This window comes from Mizuhopecten yessoensis, unplaced genomic scaffold, assembly GCF_002113885.1.
Source record: "Mizuhopecten yessoensis strain PY_sf001 unplaced genomic scaffold, ASM211388v2 scaffold8123, whole genome shotgun sequence".
Classification (NCBI taxonomy): domain Eukaryota; kingdom Metazoa; phylum Mollusca; class Bivalvia; order Pectinida; family Pectinidae; genus Mizuhopecten; species Mizuhopecten yessoensis.
This window is the reverse complement of record NW_018407390.1, coordinates 2,492,184-2,508,887: the sequence shown is the minus strand read 5'-3', so window position 1 is coordinate 2,508,887 and position 16,704 is coordinate 2,492,184. Positions and strand designations below refer to the sequence as shown.

General features: G+C 36.1%; 1 protein-coding gene across 1 annotated transcript in view; it reads right to left on the bottom strand.

The window, feature by feature from the left end:
* Positions 1-16,704, bottom strand: part of LOC110454952 (protein PRRC1-like) — a 31,515-nt gene that overhangs the window by 5,929 nt on the left and 8,882 nt on the right. The window contains exons 5-9 of the mRNA XM_021504783.1: positions 10,358-10,410; positions 7,828-7,976; positions 7,337-7,391; positions 1,856-1,965; positions 137-294 (exon numbers count right to left, since the gene is read on the bottom strand). Coding sequence (XP_021360458.1) covers positions 137-294; positions 1,856-1,965; positions 7,337-7,391; positions 7,828-7,976; positions 10,358-10,410 — 525 coding nt within the window. The remainder of the gene's footprint in view (positions 1-136; positions 295-1,855; positions 1,966-7,336; positions 7,392-7,827; positions 7,977-10,357; positions 10,411-16,704) is intronic.

The following is a 16,704-nucleotide window of genomic DNA, read 5'->3' as shown; positions in this document are numbered from 1 at the left end:
ACAGACTGACCAATCACAACACCACACTGACTTATCTATCACACAGACTGACCAATCACAACACCATACTGACTTATCTGTTAGACAGACTGACCAATCACAACACCACACTGATCTATCTGTTAGACAGACTGACCTGTCAGGTAGCATCTCCACAATAAATCCCTCCACAGATATCACAGGATGGCTTTCTGGAAGTGATCCTTTATGGCGTAAGTTCTGTATCCGTTCCTCAGCCCCTTTAAGACCAGCAGTGAACCCTACAGGCTGAGCTGCCGTGTTAGCTTGGCTTTCCTAAAACATCAAAGAATTCAGATGAGCATTTGAGCTATCTTGAAAAAACAAATGGTTGTAAACATATTAAACATCTTCACATTTTCATTAAATTTATTATGCACAAAGGTTAATGTATTATAAGAAAACAATGCATTATATTTTTTATTGAAGCTTATCAGTTAAAAACCATGCACTATCATGTCAAATAAAACATCAAACATATTCAATAATTAAAAGAAGAAAGATTGATTATTGGCTATTATAGAAATTATTAAAGCCATATTTGAAGCACTGATCCTGTATGCACATTTAGGATCGATATTAAAGAAACTTTAATTTTCATTAAATTTATTATGCACAAAGGTTAATGTATTATAAGAAAACAATGCATTATATTTTTTATTGAAGCTTATCAGTTAAAAACCATGCACTATCATGTCAAATAAAACATCAAACATATTCAATAATTAAAAGAAGAAAGATTGATTATTGGCTATTATAGAAATTATTATAGCCATATTTGACGCACTGATCCTGTATGCACATTTAGGATCGATATTAAAGAAACTTGAGATACTTTAAAAACAATTAGCCAGCATCTTTTATGCAATCTCAAACCTAATTTCGAAGAGCCAATATAACAAGAGGCCCAACGGACCTGTATAGCTCACCTTGATATTTAAGGAGTCATAGCAAAATATTCTCATTAAATATTATACTATAATACAAATATTGCAATCACAAACTTTGTCGACTCCATCTGTTAAAGCTATCAGCCACAAAAATTGTTATATGACTCTATGCTTATCAGTTCTTCTTTAGCAGTCATTTGAAGTGTTTGACATATTCGTCCCTGTGACCTTAAAAGTAGGTCAAGGTCATTTTCCTTCTTTGTTGACTCTATCCCAAGTAGCTACATGCCAAATCTTATGAATCCATGCCTTTTATATCTTCAGAACAAGTTGTTTGAAGTGTTGTTGACCTCTGTGTTATCAAAAGTAGGTTGAGGTCATCTTCAATTGCAAACTTTGGTGAGCTCTATCCCAAGAAGCCTCCAGCCAAATATTATGATTCTATAACTTTCAGTTCTTCAGGAGAAGTCGTTTGAAGTGTTTGACACAATTGACCCCTGTGACCTTGATAGTATGTCAAGGTCATTTTTGTTCTTTTAGTTTATCGGGCTCTCACCAACCAAGCTTTCAGCCAAATATCATGAATCTTGGCCTGTCCGTTCTCCAGACGAAGTCATTTAAAGGAAAATTTGATGAACAACAACGTACGGACGGATGACTGACGCTACGTCATGACATTAGCTCAAATAACAAATCATTAAAGAAAATGAAAGAGTACATCCCAAAATACATACCACCAAAAACACTAAAGTATATTTGTATTTTTAATGACTAATAACTTTAAAAGTTTTTCAGGAGTATAGTATAAACCTTTGACACTCAAAAAAAATCACTTGCTCAGTATGACATGCGTGTCCTCCAAGTGAGTTTCCTGAATAGTTAGAACCCAAATTAAAGTGGTCTAAAAGGTTGGGTCTTATGTCATATTTTGTGAAATATTATTTTACCACTCCTATGACTGTTGCATGCCCAAACACTGTCTGGAACGCCTCTCGCACTGCTCCTACTTTGGTCTCCTTTGTTGAAGTCACAACTACCATGACATCTCCTCCAGACCCTGCAATTCAATTCACAGTAAAAACTTCAAACACATGTTAACCCTGCCTTTAGTAAAAAATATCAAGTACTATTCCATGCTTTTTTTCCATGCTTTTTAGTAGTCAGAAATTTAACTTTGCTAAAGTTGTATGGTGCAATCTTATTGCAATTTACTAAATAACTAGATGTTGACTTTTAGTCAATCAAACTGAACACATAAGCAGTGGTATAGTTAACAGTTGTTTGACTAAGTGTTAGCCATACTTATATGTATCTTATAAGGCTTGGATTTTTTTTTTACAATTTCTTGACAAAAATCATTTGAACAAAGTGTAAAATCAACAAGGCAGAGTATTTCCAGCAACCTATAGTCGTGCACCTCCAGACAAACCCTGGTATCAAAATAAGCAATGAGCCAAAAATCTGCATAAACAGTGGTTCAAAAAACCTGATTTCAGTATATATATAACACTCTGCTATCATAAGTGGTACTCACATGCAAAATTTGACAATGGCAGATCACAGAGTATAGAGTATGTGATTTGTCCTGGACAAAGTGATGCACAGTAAACAAAGGGCCATAACTCTGTATTTAGTTGGCCTTGAGACCCAACTTGGTATGCAACACTCCACTATCCCAAGAGGTACTCGCAAAATTAGTACTTGTAGGTGACAAAGTATACGAGATACGCCCACACACGAAAAGATGTTGTGCTGATGATTTTGGTAGTTTCCATGAGAAAACAAGAGTACCGCAGGGCGGAACAATATATGCCCGTTGAATGCCAAATAGTGTTATATACTTTCTTACCTTGAAAAGAGATCTGCATCATTCTAAAAGTGGTTAGATGACATGCTATATTAATTGTAGGAGAAAATCTCCGGACAAAAAAATCAAATACTGAAATGAACAAAGGGCAAAAACTCGTTGAATCAAAATTCTTTTAAGGGAGACACAACTTCGTATTGTGATTACAATGTATACCAAGTTTCTAAGAGATCCGTTAAAAAATGTAGGAGGAGATTGCTGGACAAAAATCAAATACTGAAAAAAAACAAAGGACAATAACTTTTGCAAAAATTGTTGAATCAAATTTTTTTTCAAGGAAACACAACAACATATCATGATTTTTTAGCCTACTAAGTTTCAAAGAATTCCGTCAAAAAATGTAGGAGGGGATCTCCGGACAAAAATCAAAAACTGAAATGAACAAAGGGCAATAACTTTTGGAAAAAATTGTTGAATCAAAATTCTTTTAAGGGAGACACAACTTCATATCATGATTATAATGTATACCAAGTTTCAAAGAGATCGGTCGAAAAATGTAGTAGGAGATTGCCATTTTTTTAAATGAACCAAATTGACTAGCTTACTGACGGTCATTTGCTCATTAATTGTTTTTTCAAAATATCCTAACTATCATTGACTCAGGGCTAACCTTCTCCAGAAACACCAATGTGGGTGATCTCCCTCCACTGGGTGTATGTCCCAATATGTCAAACTGATGACATTATCAGGGATTTGACATTTAATTAGCATGGGTCTTCTCTACTCAATGATATCACACGTATACTGGCAAATAAGACTTGGTAACTACCTTGATATTAACAATTTAATTAAACACATGTTTTTGTAAATTTTCCTGTGAAAAAAACATTTAAATATGTATCATGTATTGATGTCATCAATTATGACTATTAGAATTTAAGATTGAAATTTTTACGAGATTTTGTTAAATAATACCGATATCACCCCCAAAATGGCCCTAAATAAAGCTGTTTATGTACTCACAAATATTAATATGATTAAATATAATAATTTATCTGAGTAAAATGCACATACCATGCAGTTTATCTAATCAACCAGATGCTGTTTATTTAATCAACCAGGTACGATTTATTTAATCAACCAGATGCGGTCTATTTAATCAACCAGGTACGATTTATTTAATCAACCAGGTGCGGTCTATTTAATCAACCAGTTTTTGTTTATTTAATCCATCAGGTGCAGTCTATTTAATCAACCAGGTACGATTTATTTAATCAACCAGTTGTTGTTTATTTAATCAACCAGGTGCTGTTTATTCAATCAACCAGATGCAGTTTATTTAATCAACCAGATGCAATTTATTTAATCAACCAGGTGCAGTTTATTTAATCAACAAGTTGCTGTTTATTTTTCTCAACCAGGGGCAGTTTATTTAAGCAACAAGTTGCTGTTTATTTTTCTCAACCAGGTGCAGTTTATTTAAGCAACAAGTTGCTGTTTATTTTTCTCAACCAGGGGCAGTTTATTTAAGCAACAAGTTGCTGTTTATTTTTCTCAACCAGGTGCGGTCTATTCAAACACCAGACATTGTTTATTTAATCAACCAGGTGCGGTATATTTAATCAACCAGGTGCGGTCTATCTCATCAACTAGGTGCAGTCTTATTAAATCAACCAGATGTTGTTCATTTAATCAACAAGGTGCGGTCTATTTAATCAACCAGTTTTTGTTTATTTAATCCACCAGGTGCAGTCTATTTAATCAACCAGGTACGATTTATTTAATCAACCCGTTGTTGTTTATTTAATCAACCAGGTGCGGTCTATCTCATCAACTAGGTGCAGTCTTATTAAAACAACCAGATGTTGTTCATTTAATCATCCAGATGCAGTCTATTTAATCAACCAGATGTTGTTTATTTAATCAACCAGGTGCGGTCTATTTAATCAACCAGGAGCGGTCTGTTTAATTAACCAGGTGCGGTATATTTAATCAACCAGATGCGGTCTATTTAATCAACCAGATGTTGTTCATTTAATCAACCAGGTGCGGTCTATTTAATCAACCAGGAGCGGTCTGTTTAATTAACCAGGTGCGGTATATTTAATCAACCAGATGCGGTCTATTTAATCAACCAGGTGCGGTCTATTTAATCAACTAGGTGCAGTCTTATTAAATCAACCAGATGTTGTTCATTTAATCAACCAGATGCAGTCTATTTAATCAACCAGATGTTGTTCATTTAATCAACCAGGTGCGGTCTATTTAATCAACCAGATGCGGTCTATTTAATCAACCAAATGCGGTCTATTTAATCAATCAGGTGCGGTATATTTAATCAACCAGATGCAGTCTATTTAATCAACCAGGTGCGGTCTATTTAATCAACTAGGTGCAGTCTTATTAAATCAACCAGGTGCTGTTTATTTAATCAACCAGATGTTGTTTATTTAATCAACCAGATGGGGTTTATTTAATCAACTAGTTGTTGCTTATTTAATCAACCAGATGTTGTTTATTTAATCAACCAGGTGCTATTTATTTAATCAACTAGTTGTTGCTTATTTAATCAACCAGGTGCTATTTATTTAATCAACCAGGTGCTGTTTATTTAATCAACTACATAATAAGAAAGTAATTGTTTATCATTGTACCCTATTATTGATACATCTTACTTATATATTACAGTCAATTATGTTTAGAATGTTCCAACCAGCTCAGGAAGGTGTGAGGGCAACTGTTGGACTTCAAATTTCAAACACATACATAAAGACTCTCTGATGATCTAAAGAACAAAATAATTGATCAGGTATAGCTAACTGAATTATGTCAGGAGACAGATTTTACCCAACGATTAAGAATATCACTGCCGTGGTAATTTTTGGTTATTATGAAGAAACTATTTTAAAAACTTAATTTAAACATTTGACCCATGTGATCTTATAAGTGGAACAGGGTCAACAAACTTGATAGCTCTTTACCCAGGCAGGGTATTAACCAATCATCATCACCCTAGGCCTATTGGATATTGAAAAGTTGTTTATAGTAAAATGTTGGCGCTTGACAGCTGGACAATGGATGCCACACCATAGCATAAGATCACTTGGTCCTTTGGGGTCTTTGATAAAGGAATGGGAGAAAGATATATAAAACCCTGCTAACTCAAACTTGTGGGGTCCGTAAAACCCTGCTAACTCAAACTGGTGGAGTCCGTAAAACCCTGCTAACTCAAACTTGTGGGGTCCATAAAACCCTGCTAACTCAAACTTGTGGGGTCCGTAAAACCCTGCTAACTCAAACTTGTAGGGTCTGTAAAACCCTGCTAACTCAAACTTGACGGGTCCGTAAAACACTGCTAACTCAAACTTGTGGGGTCCGTAAAACCCTGCTAACTCAAATTTGTGGGGTCCGTAAAATCCTGCTAACTCAAACTTGTGGGGTCCGTAAAACACTGCTAACTCAAACTGGTGGAGTCCATAAAACCTGCTAACTCAAACTTGTGGGGTCCGTAAAACACTGCTAACTCAAACTTGTGGGGTCCAGATCAATAGTTTGAAGAATACATGATATTCGACGAATCAGAGGTTAGCTTGACATCGTAATGCTTTATCAGGTGGGACGACAGACAGCACAAGCTCTGTTAATGTTGCGGAGAGTAGATGATGGAAAGTAAAAAAGAATTTAAACGAAGATAACAACATTTCATTATATACAAAACTGTTTCAGTGAAAACATACACATGTAGCCATCTGTATTAACAACATAAGTAAAATAAAGAACTGTATATGTAACATACTTGTCCTGTAGGCATAGTCCGTCATAATGTATCGGCTATGTACATTTTACAAACTATCAAAACGAGATGAACTGTTCGATTAAAACAAAGAAAATAAATGTTGAATCTATGTTGCTGTAATGTTGATAAATAACAAAAATAACAATAAAAACATATTGAAGTTTTAATGAATCTTTATATATGGTTAAGAATATGATTTCTGCTTAATACTGTCACGCGAAAATATGGTTTTACACACCCAGTGTATAAACACCTCCAGTAAAACATTGATGTCAAACATCATCAGAAAATAATAAATAATGCAGTTACAACAGGGTGATGGTACAGGTACTTAACGATACTGCTGTTAATCCTCTAATTATCTGACGATTGGCCGACACCTCTATAAATGCAATGGGCACATATGTTGATGGCACCGGTAGGTGTAGAATCATTCATTTTCGTGGGGTTAAAATTTTGTGGTTTTCATATACTAGCCTGTTTCAAGGATATTATATTTCGCTGATTTTTGATTTCCCCCTATCTATACCATACCAAATTGATGTTTTTGTGAGGATTTAATTTCGGGGATTTTTGTTATCCACAAAATAAACGAAATTTAATGTCCCTCGAAAATTTATGATTTTACAGTAGTTCGACAAACACCGGGTATTTCAATCAATGGCAGTTCGAGTAATCCGGGTTACTGTACCAAGAATATATAGGATCACGATCCGGACCAAGCAAACTTTTTGATGAACAGGGGGTATTCGAGTAATGCAAGTTCAATTAAGTGAGATTTCCTTATGCGAGGGAAATACTTAAGAATATAGTGATAGAACTTACTGATAACCTCTTTCATTCCAGGGTCTAGAGTGGTTATCATACTTTCCACAGAATTCTGCAAGTAAAATAAATAAAATACTAGATGTAATCCTGTACCTCTATGTTATTTTATACATGAAAATATGACACGTTCTAACATACAGCAATGAATTATTTAGTTATGTTTTGAAAAACTTGTTATGCAGTACTTACATAAAAAAAAAAGAAACTTAGTGAGAATTATTTTACTTTCTCCTGTTCATTGTTAAGAAAATATAGCTAACCGTGACAAAATTATGTTCCAAAACACACCTTTACCACAAAAATTTTGATTTAGAAATAAAGTCTATAGAGCAATGATGCCAAATTTCTTTTTCCAGGTAAGAAAGGAATTTGCAGAGAGATGACACTGTCAAAGACACATTCCTAAAGCCAGATAGATCCTTATATACCCTGACCAACTTGTCATGAGGGTATAAAAACACATGTACATATTTTAAGAAAATGAATACCTTTGTTTTTTCCATGACTTTAGAAACAATTCGGTTGCCAGAGAACCAGCCAAACAGCCCAGTGCTGCCCCCTGGAATGTCAGACGGTGAATCCAGGATCATCTCTACTGGTATCTGTGTGCTTACTTCATAGGGCGTGGCCACTGGAGCTGTTCGCATATATATATTTAATTTGTGAAACAAACAGTATTTTTAATTTACATTTTATTGACAGTAAGCAAAATCAAGTACAATTGTAATCATAGATGGTTAATTGAACTGTTAAGATATACTCAATTATAAAACTTCAGGGGTGAATGAGTTAAAAGATTTGAACCCTATTACAGTAACTTGAAATTGAATCAAAGGTCATTCATTTGATTAAACCTGAGAGCCCAACATGCTACAGTTTGATGTGGTTTGTTTGTGTTTGATACTATTAACAGCTATGATCATTTAAGGACATGCCAGGTTTTGATGGTGAAGGAAAGCTGAGTTCACAGAGAAAACCCACAGACCTACGGCCAGTGGCTGGCGACTGCTCCGCATAGGCCTAGAACCCGAAACCCATGTGGTGGAGGGCTAGAGGTAGCAGAATGTCAGACGCCTTAACCACTTGGCCACCGCAGCCTCCAACATGCTACAGGTCCATTGCCATGATCCTTTGTCCTCTTGGTTATTCAGAAGATGATAATGGTTTTATACATATCTGACCCCTCTGTGGTCGTGAAAATGAGTAAATTCCATTTATTTGAACAAACCTGATAATCATTAACCCAGTCATGTTACAAGCCAAATATCATTACCACAGACCTCTTGGTTTTTCATCAGAAGTTATATCAATGTTTTAATATTATTTGTACCTTGTGGCTTTTAAAGATCTTAAGCCAATTAGCTGTTCAGAAGAAGTTGATGCCCTTAGGGCGGGTGACCAAAAAAATGAAATGTTTGCCTCTAAACCAAGACTTCTAAAAGCCCACCATGTCTATTACTGTGAAAAAGGTCAGTGATATATGGTATCTTTCCAGGCATATCAATGTGAACAATAAAAAAAAAAATTTAAACTAAACAGACACAGGTGCAGAGATTTTGTTAATAGAAAAGTCTGATGTCTGAAATCACATATTTTTAAGGAGAAGAAAGATGGAAGACATTAAGGCCTTCTTTGTTTTTCCATTTCAACTTGTTTTCAATGTTTATTGCTTTATATGTTGTAGCAGCTCCAGTAGAGCCAGGGGAGGAGGTAGAGCTATTAACAAACACACAGAGTTGTAGCAGCTCCAGTAGAGCCAGGGGAGGAGGCAGTCATGGCTATATTAACAAACACACAGAGTTGTAGCAGCTCCAGTAGAGCCAGGGAAGGAGGTAGAGCTATTAACAAACACACAGAGTTGTAGCAGCTCCAGTAGAGCCAGGGAAGGAGGTAGAGCTATTAACAAACACACAGAGTTGTAGCAGCTCCAGTAGAGCCAGGGAAGGAGGTAGAGCTATTAACAAACACACAGAGTTGTAGCAGCTCCAGTAGAGCCAGGGAAGGAGGTAGAGCTATTAACAAACACACAGAGTTGTAGCAGCTCCAGTAGAGCCAGGGGAGGAGGTAGAGCTATGAAACCTCCTAGCCTATTAAATAATCTTTTTTGTTATTCAAATCCGGTCACAACAGAACTGGCTCAATCCAGATCTCTCAGGTGTTTTGAGTGTTAACTAGATACTGTTGTAATCGGTCACAACAGAACTGGCTCAATCCAGATCTCTCAGGTGTTTGGGGTGATAACTAGATAGCTGTTATTACAACAAAACTGTTAGTGAGAATGTGTCCACTACGTGCATTGTTTTGTAATCAGATATTCTGTAAACATCTACTTGCAATCTGTTTTCCTATGAAAAACTTAACAGTCTAAGTCAAAAGTTCAAGGTCAACTAGAGATTTGTTTTTGTGAACAAAAACATATATCCCCTGTAACGGTTTAAAAGTTACAGCCCAGACAAGATATTCCTGAAAACTTTGCACTTATTTGACCTTTGACCTTGAGTCATCCTTGGATAGAGTTTACAATACCATCATATACTTGCATACTAAGTTTAAGCAAAATTAGACAAAGTGAGGGACCGTTGGCATCACCTTGGCCTACACCTTTAAATGTTTGAAACTATCAGACTTCGTTTACCTTTGACCTTGCGGTAAAGACAACATTGACCTAATGACACTGCATGGCACATTATCTGTAGGTGATGCAGTTATACTGCAAGTCTCATCAAGATATCTTTAATGGTTTGAAAGTAACAGCTCGGACAAGATGTTTCTGAAAAATGTTCACCTATTGGACCTTGACCTTTGGGTCAAAACCATTTCTGTCTTGGCCAATCAGAGACCATGCATGGTAGCCATATCGAATGCCAAAATTTAAAAGTTGGCATTGTAATAGTTTATTTAATATGGGCACGTTTCTCTAAAACTAAAACATGATAGACAAACAGACAGCACAAAATGTCTTCCCAACGCAAACATGGGGGAGACATTATTTAAAAAAAAAGCTGCTCCTCCACTTACCTGGAGCTGTCACCTTAGATGTTGACACAGGTGATGGACTTGGCATGGTGATCCTAACAAAACAAAACATAACAACATATGGATCTCTCAGTGAAATGCTTTTTAAGATGGAAAGCAGGGTTAAAGGGACATCACGTGAACAACCATTTTTTTTTAATGAATGTATGTGTTGTTTGCTCTTCCACTTGCTATCCCCAGTCATAGTCCGTTCCAAATGTGCAGTTTGACCACTTGAATTGTTCGGGAAAGCCCTGTTAAAAATAGCGCTAATAACGTCACCTGATGGTTTTGAAACTAGGTAGTAAACACAGGTGGTCTGACCGAGATGCAACGTTTCCAAAGGGCCCCCAGAGAGAGTCCCAAAGAGGGGCCGTTAGGCAACTGCAACTTCTTACCACACTAAGAAACCGTCAGGCAACTGCAACTTCTTACCACACTAAGAAACCAAGTAATATGATTTCTAAGTCAGTGTTGAAACCTATTGAATCCGTAATTATTCATCATCAGAAGTTAATTGCACACATGCCAATATTCAGAATTTAAATGGAGAAATATTTGTTGGCAACTCAGCATTATTTATAGTTAAGACACCAGGAAATATCTATTACCGGAATGTGACGGTACAAACGGTACGGGGCTAAACACCTTCCCTCAACCATGGGACAAACCTTTCTGTAAAAAGGAATTTTCTCGAGACGAATATGTCTTTCAAAATGTTTTCATAAAGTGTTTATATGCATTGACAAGTATAAAAAAGAGAAACATTTGTGATTTTTATATATATTCATGTATACTCTCTTTCTCACTTTCACTGTCTTCATACGCTAACACTTAAGTCATATTAGCCATCACACACAATACATATTTCTGGCAAAACCACTACGTGTACATGTAGAATATGTGTCAGATATGGAACGTGTTAAGATACTTGATAATTATATGTTTTCGATACTTTACATAGATTAAAGCATACTTGTAAATGGACCCTTTTTATGTTGAAACAACTGTTCTTTAATTAGGTCTTTTTGTCCGAAACAGAAGCCGTAGTTATCGGCAGCACGCATCATTTTTACAACGTAAACAAATTACTTTTTTCCCCATTTTCAATGCGTATTTTGATTCTATCTGAAGTCGAAATTTAATTACTTATAGAGAAAAAGTTGTTGCATGATCATACATTCCAAGTCACCTCAGTTATTCATCCTGAACTGTCATTTTGACACAAGAGTACCGCGGGGCGGAACAATATATGCCCGACGAATGCCATAAAGTGTTATATACTTTCTTACATTGAAATAAGATCTGCATCATTCAAATAGTGGTTAGCTGACATGAGATTTTAAGACATCTGACCCCAGTGACCTTGAAACTGGGTCAAGGTCATTCAATTGAACAAACTTGGTAACCCTTCATCCCAGCATGCTACAGGCCCAATATCAGTACACTGGGCCTTTTGGTTATTGAGAAGAAGTCGTTTGAAGATTTTAAAGACATCTGACCCCAGTGCCATTGAAAGTGGGTCAAGGTCATTCATTTGAACAAACTTGGTAGACCTTCATCCCAGCATGCTACAGGCCTAATATTGATTTCCTTGGCCTTTTGGTTATTGAGAAGAAGTTGTTTGAAGATTTTACAACATTCGACCCCTGTGACCTTGAAAATTGGTCAAGGTCATTCATTTTACCAAATTTGTAGTCCTTCATTCCAGCATGCTACAGGCCCAACATCAGTACCCTGGGCCTTTTGGTTATTGAGAAGAAGTTGTTTGAAGATTTTAACATATTTGACCCCTGTGACCTTGAAAGTGGGTCAAGGTCCTTTATTCGAACAAACTTGGTAGCCCTTGAGTCCAGCATGCTACTAGCCAAATATCATCATCCTAAGCCTTTTGGTTACTGAGAAGAAGTTGTTTAAAGTAAAAAGTTGACGCTGGACAGACGGACGACGGACAGACGAACGACGGACGCCGCACCATGGCATAAGCTCACATGCCCTTTGGGCAGGTGAGCTAAAAGTCAAATACTGAAATAAACAAAGGACAATCACTTTTGCAAAAATCGTCGAATCAAAATTCTATTCAAGGAAACACAACAACATATCATGATTATTTAGCATACTAAGTTTCAAAGAAATCTGTCAAAAAATGTAGGAGGAGAGCTCCGGAAAAAAAATCAAATACTGAAATGAACAAAGGGCAATAACTTTTGCAAAAATTGTCGAATCAAAATTCTTTTACGGGAGACACAACTTCATATCATGATTATAATGTATACCAAGTTTCAAAGAGATCGGTCGAAAAATGCAGGAGGAGATTGCCGGACAAACCAATAATACTCTCGTGCAATTTGACGGGCGTATAAAAATAGTTGTTTACTTCAGCAATATAATTAAATCATACCGCTTTACTGAAAAATTATGTAAATCTAATAGCGCATGTATCTCATTTGACCGTGAGTACCGACAGAGTAGAGAACAGAATACGCTGTGGCCATCACAACAGTTATCCCTTTGAGGGCCTCATAGCAAAATCAGACTAACCAGTCACTTATCCCTTCCTTTCGCATAAACTACTGACTGTATATAGAAACGCGAAGTAACCTCTCTCCGATACATGCCCATTTACATAACAAAATAAGTTCATCTGTTTTCCAACTCAGACACAGATACAAGCGAGGTTAATAGTTTTAGATATTTATTCATAACATAAACAGCATTAAGTTTCTGTCGATTCCATTTCAGCTTTAACTGGCTATCTGGAAGAATACATGCACCGTACTAACTGCTAGGGCATTTATTTTCTCCTTTGAATACTTCCCACCTGCAATAATGATTCCGTAACGTACTCCATGCACTATCTTTTGACAATTTGGCAACTTTTTGCTTCGTAGCTGACGCGCGTCCGGAAACGGTTTTTTCTCACTACCTTCCCACAGCAAGTCATTTTGTTTACAATGAAATGGTGTGCTATGCACATGTGCTAGTAGAGGGAAACCCTGAACAAAACGTTGGTCTGACAGGTAGAAATCCTGATGATTATCTTAAAATCATTCATTTTTATGAATACATATATCAGCCAAATCCGATCATTACTTTCCATAAGGAGACTCACTGGACATGTTTATGCAGTATTTGAAAAAAAAAGACAAAAAAGTATACACTTCACCGTGATGTCTCTTTAAACAGTAATTTTTGTAAGCAAGTCGATCAGTAAGAATTATGATTAACACACATGGTCCCTCATTCTTTCCCTAGTCCCACCAGTATTTTTTATGGAGTGAAGTGATGAAGTGACAGGCAGGAGTCTGGTGCAAACTGGTGTAACACCCGCGTCTTATAGTGGGGTCATCAAGTCCATCCCCAATAAACATTCTTTTACTCTATGATAGACCAGTAAATCTGAAATTCAGTTTAAGGTCCTTCATTCCAGAATACAGAAATTCATTTTAAGGTCCTTCATTCCAGAATACAGAAATTCAGTTTAAGGCCCTTTATTCCAGAATACAGAAATTCAGTTTAAGGTCCTTCATTCCAGAATACAGAAATACAGTTTAAGGTCATTTATTCCAGAATACAGAAATTCAGTTTAAGGTCCTTCATTCCAGAATACAGAAATTCGGTTTAAGGTCCTTCATTCCAGAATACAGAAATTCGGTTTAAGGTCCTTCATTCCAGAATACAGAAATTCATTTTAAGGTCCTTTATTCCAGAACACAGAAATTCAGTTTAAGGCCCTTTATTCCAGAATACAGAAATTCAGTTTAAGGTTCTTTATTTCAGAATACAGAAATTCAGTTTAAGGTCCTTCATTCCAGAATAAAGAAATTCAGTTTAAGGTCCTTCATTCCAGAATACAGAAATACAGTTTAAGGTCATTTATTCCAGAATACAGAAATTCAGTTTAAGGTCCTTTATTCCCGAATACAGAAATTCAGTTTAAGGTTCTTTATTCCAGAATACAGAAATTCAGTTTAAGGTTCTTTATTCCAGAATACAGAAATTCAGTTTAAGGTTCTTTATTTCAGAATACAGAAATTCAGTTTAAGGTCCTTTATTCCCGAATACAGAAATTCAGTTTAAGGTTCTTTATTCCAGAATACAGAAATTCAGTTTAAGGTTCTTTATTCCAGAATACAGAAATTCAGTTTAAGGTCCTTCATTCCAGAATACAGAAATTCAGTTTAGGGTCTTTATTTCAGAATACAGAAATTCAGTTTAAGGTCCTTCATTCCAGAATACAGATATTCAGTTTAAGGTCCTTTATTCCAGAATACAGAAATTCAGTTTAAGGTCCTTTATTCCCGAATACAGAAATTCAGTTTAAGGTCCTTTAATCCAGAATACAGAAATTCATTTTAAGGTCCTTCATTTCAGAATACAGAAATTCAGTTTAAGGTCCTTTATTCCCGAATACAGAAATTCAGTTTAAGGTCCTTTAATCCAGAATACAGAAATTCATTTTAAGGTCCTTCATTTCAGAATACAGAAATTCAGTTTAAGGTTCTTTATTCCAGAATACAGGAATTCAGTTTAAGGTCCTTCATTCCAGAATACAGATATTCAGTTTAAGGTCCTTTATTCCAGAATACAGAAATTCATTTTAAGGTCCTTCATTTCAGAATACAGAAATTCAGTTTAAGGTCCTTCATTCCAGAATAAAGAAATTCAGTTTAAGGTCCTTCATTCCAGAATACAGAAATTCAGTTTAAGGTCCTTTATTCCAGAATACAGAAATTCATTTTAAGGTCCTTCATTCCAGAATACAGAAATTCAGTTTAAGGTTCTTTATTTCAGAATACAGAAATTCAGTTTAAGGTCCTTTATTCCAGAAAATTCAGTTTTAGGTCCTTTAAGTCAATATTTCTTAAATTCAGTTTCAAGTCCTTTATTCCATAATATCTTTAATTCAGATTTGGTCCTGTAAGCCAGATTATCTGAAATTTAGTTTTTTGTGTAACTTGACACGTACAGTATAAGTGGGGTGTAACTTGACACCTACAGTATAAGGGTGTAACTTGACATGTACAGTATAAGTGGGGTGTAACTTGACACGTATAGTATAAGTGGGTGCTTCTTTACCCGTTATAAGGGTGTAACTTGTCACGTACAGTATAAGTGGGGTGTAACTTGACACGTATAGTATAAGTGGGTGCTTCTTTACACGTTATAAGGGTGTAACTTGTCACGTACAGTATAAGTGGGGTGTAACTTGACACGTATAGTATAAGTGGTTGCTTCTTTACACGTTATAAGGGTGTAAGTTGACACGTATAGTATAAGTGGGTGCTTCTTTACACGTTATAAGGGTGTAACTTGTCACGTACAGTATAAGTGGGGTGTAACTTGACATGTATAGTATAAGGGTGAAACTTGACACATACAGTATAAGTGGGGTGTAACTTGACACATACAGTATAAGGGTGTAACTTGACTAGTATAGTATAAGGGTGTAACTTGACATGAACAGTATAAGTGGGGTGTAACTTGACACGTATAGTATAAGTGGGGTGTAACTTGACACGTATAGTATAAGGGTGTAACTTGACACGTACAGTATAAGTGGGGTGTAACTTGTCACGTACAGTATAAGTGGGGTGTAACTTGACACGTATAGTATAAGTGGGGTGTAACTAGACACGTATAGTATAAGGGTGTAACTTGACACGTACAGTATAAGTGGGGTGTAACTTGTCACGTACAGTATAAGTGGGGTGTAACTTGACACGTATAGTATAAGGGTGTAACTTGACATGTACAGTATAAGTGGGATGTAACTTGACGAGTACAGTATAAGGGTGTAACTTGACTAGTATAGTATAAGGGGGGTGTAACCTGACACGTACAGTATAAGTGGGGTGTAACTTGACGAGTACAGTATAAGTGGGGTGTAACTTGACATGTACAGTATAAGTGGGGTGTAACTTGACGAGTACAGTATAAGGGTGTGACTTGACTAGTATAGTATAAGTGGGGTGTAACTTGACACGTACAGTATAAGTGGGGTGTAACTTGACATGTATAGTATAAGGGTGTAACTTGACACGTACAGTATAAGTGGGGTGTAACTTGACGAGTACAGTATAAGGGTGTAACTTGACTAGTATAGTATAAGGGAATAACTTGACATGAACAGTATAAGTGGGGTGTAACTTGACACATATAGTATAAGGGTGTAACCTGACACATACAGTATAAGGGTGTAACTTGACACGTACAGTATAAGGGTGTAACTTGACATGTATAGTATAAGGGTGTAACTTGACACATACAGTATAAGTGGGGTGTAACTTGACACGTATAGTATAAGGGTGTAACTTGACACGTACAGTATAAGTGGGGTGTAACTTGAC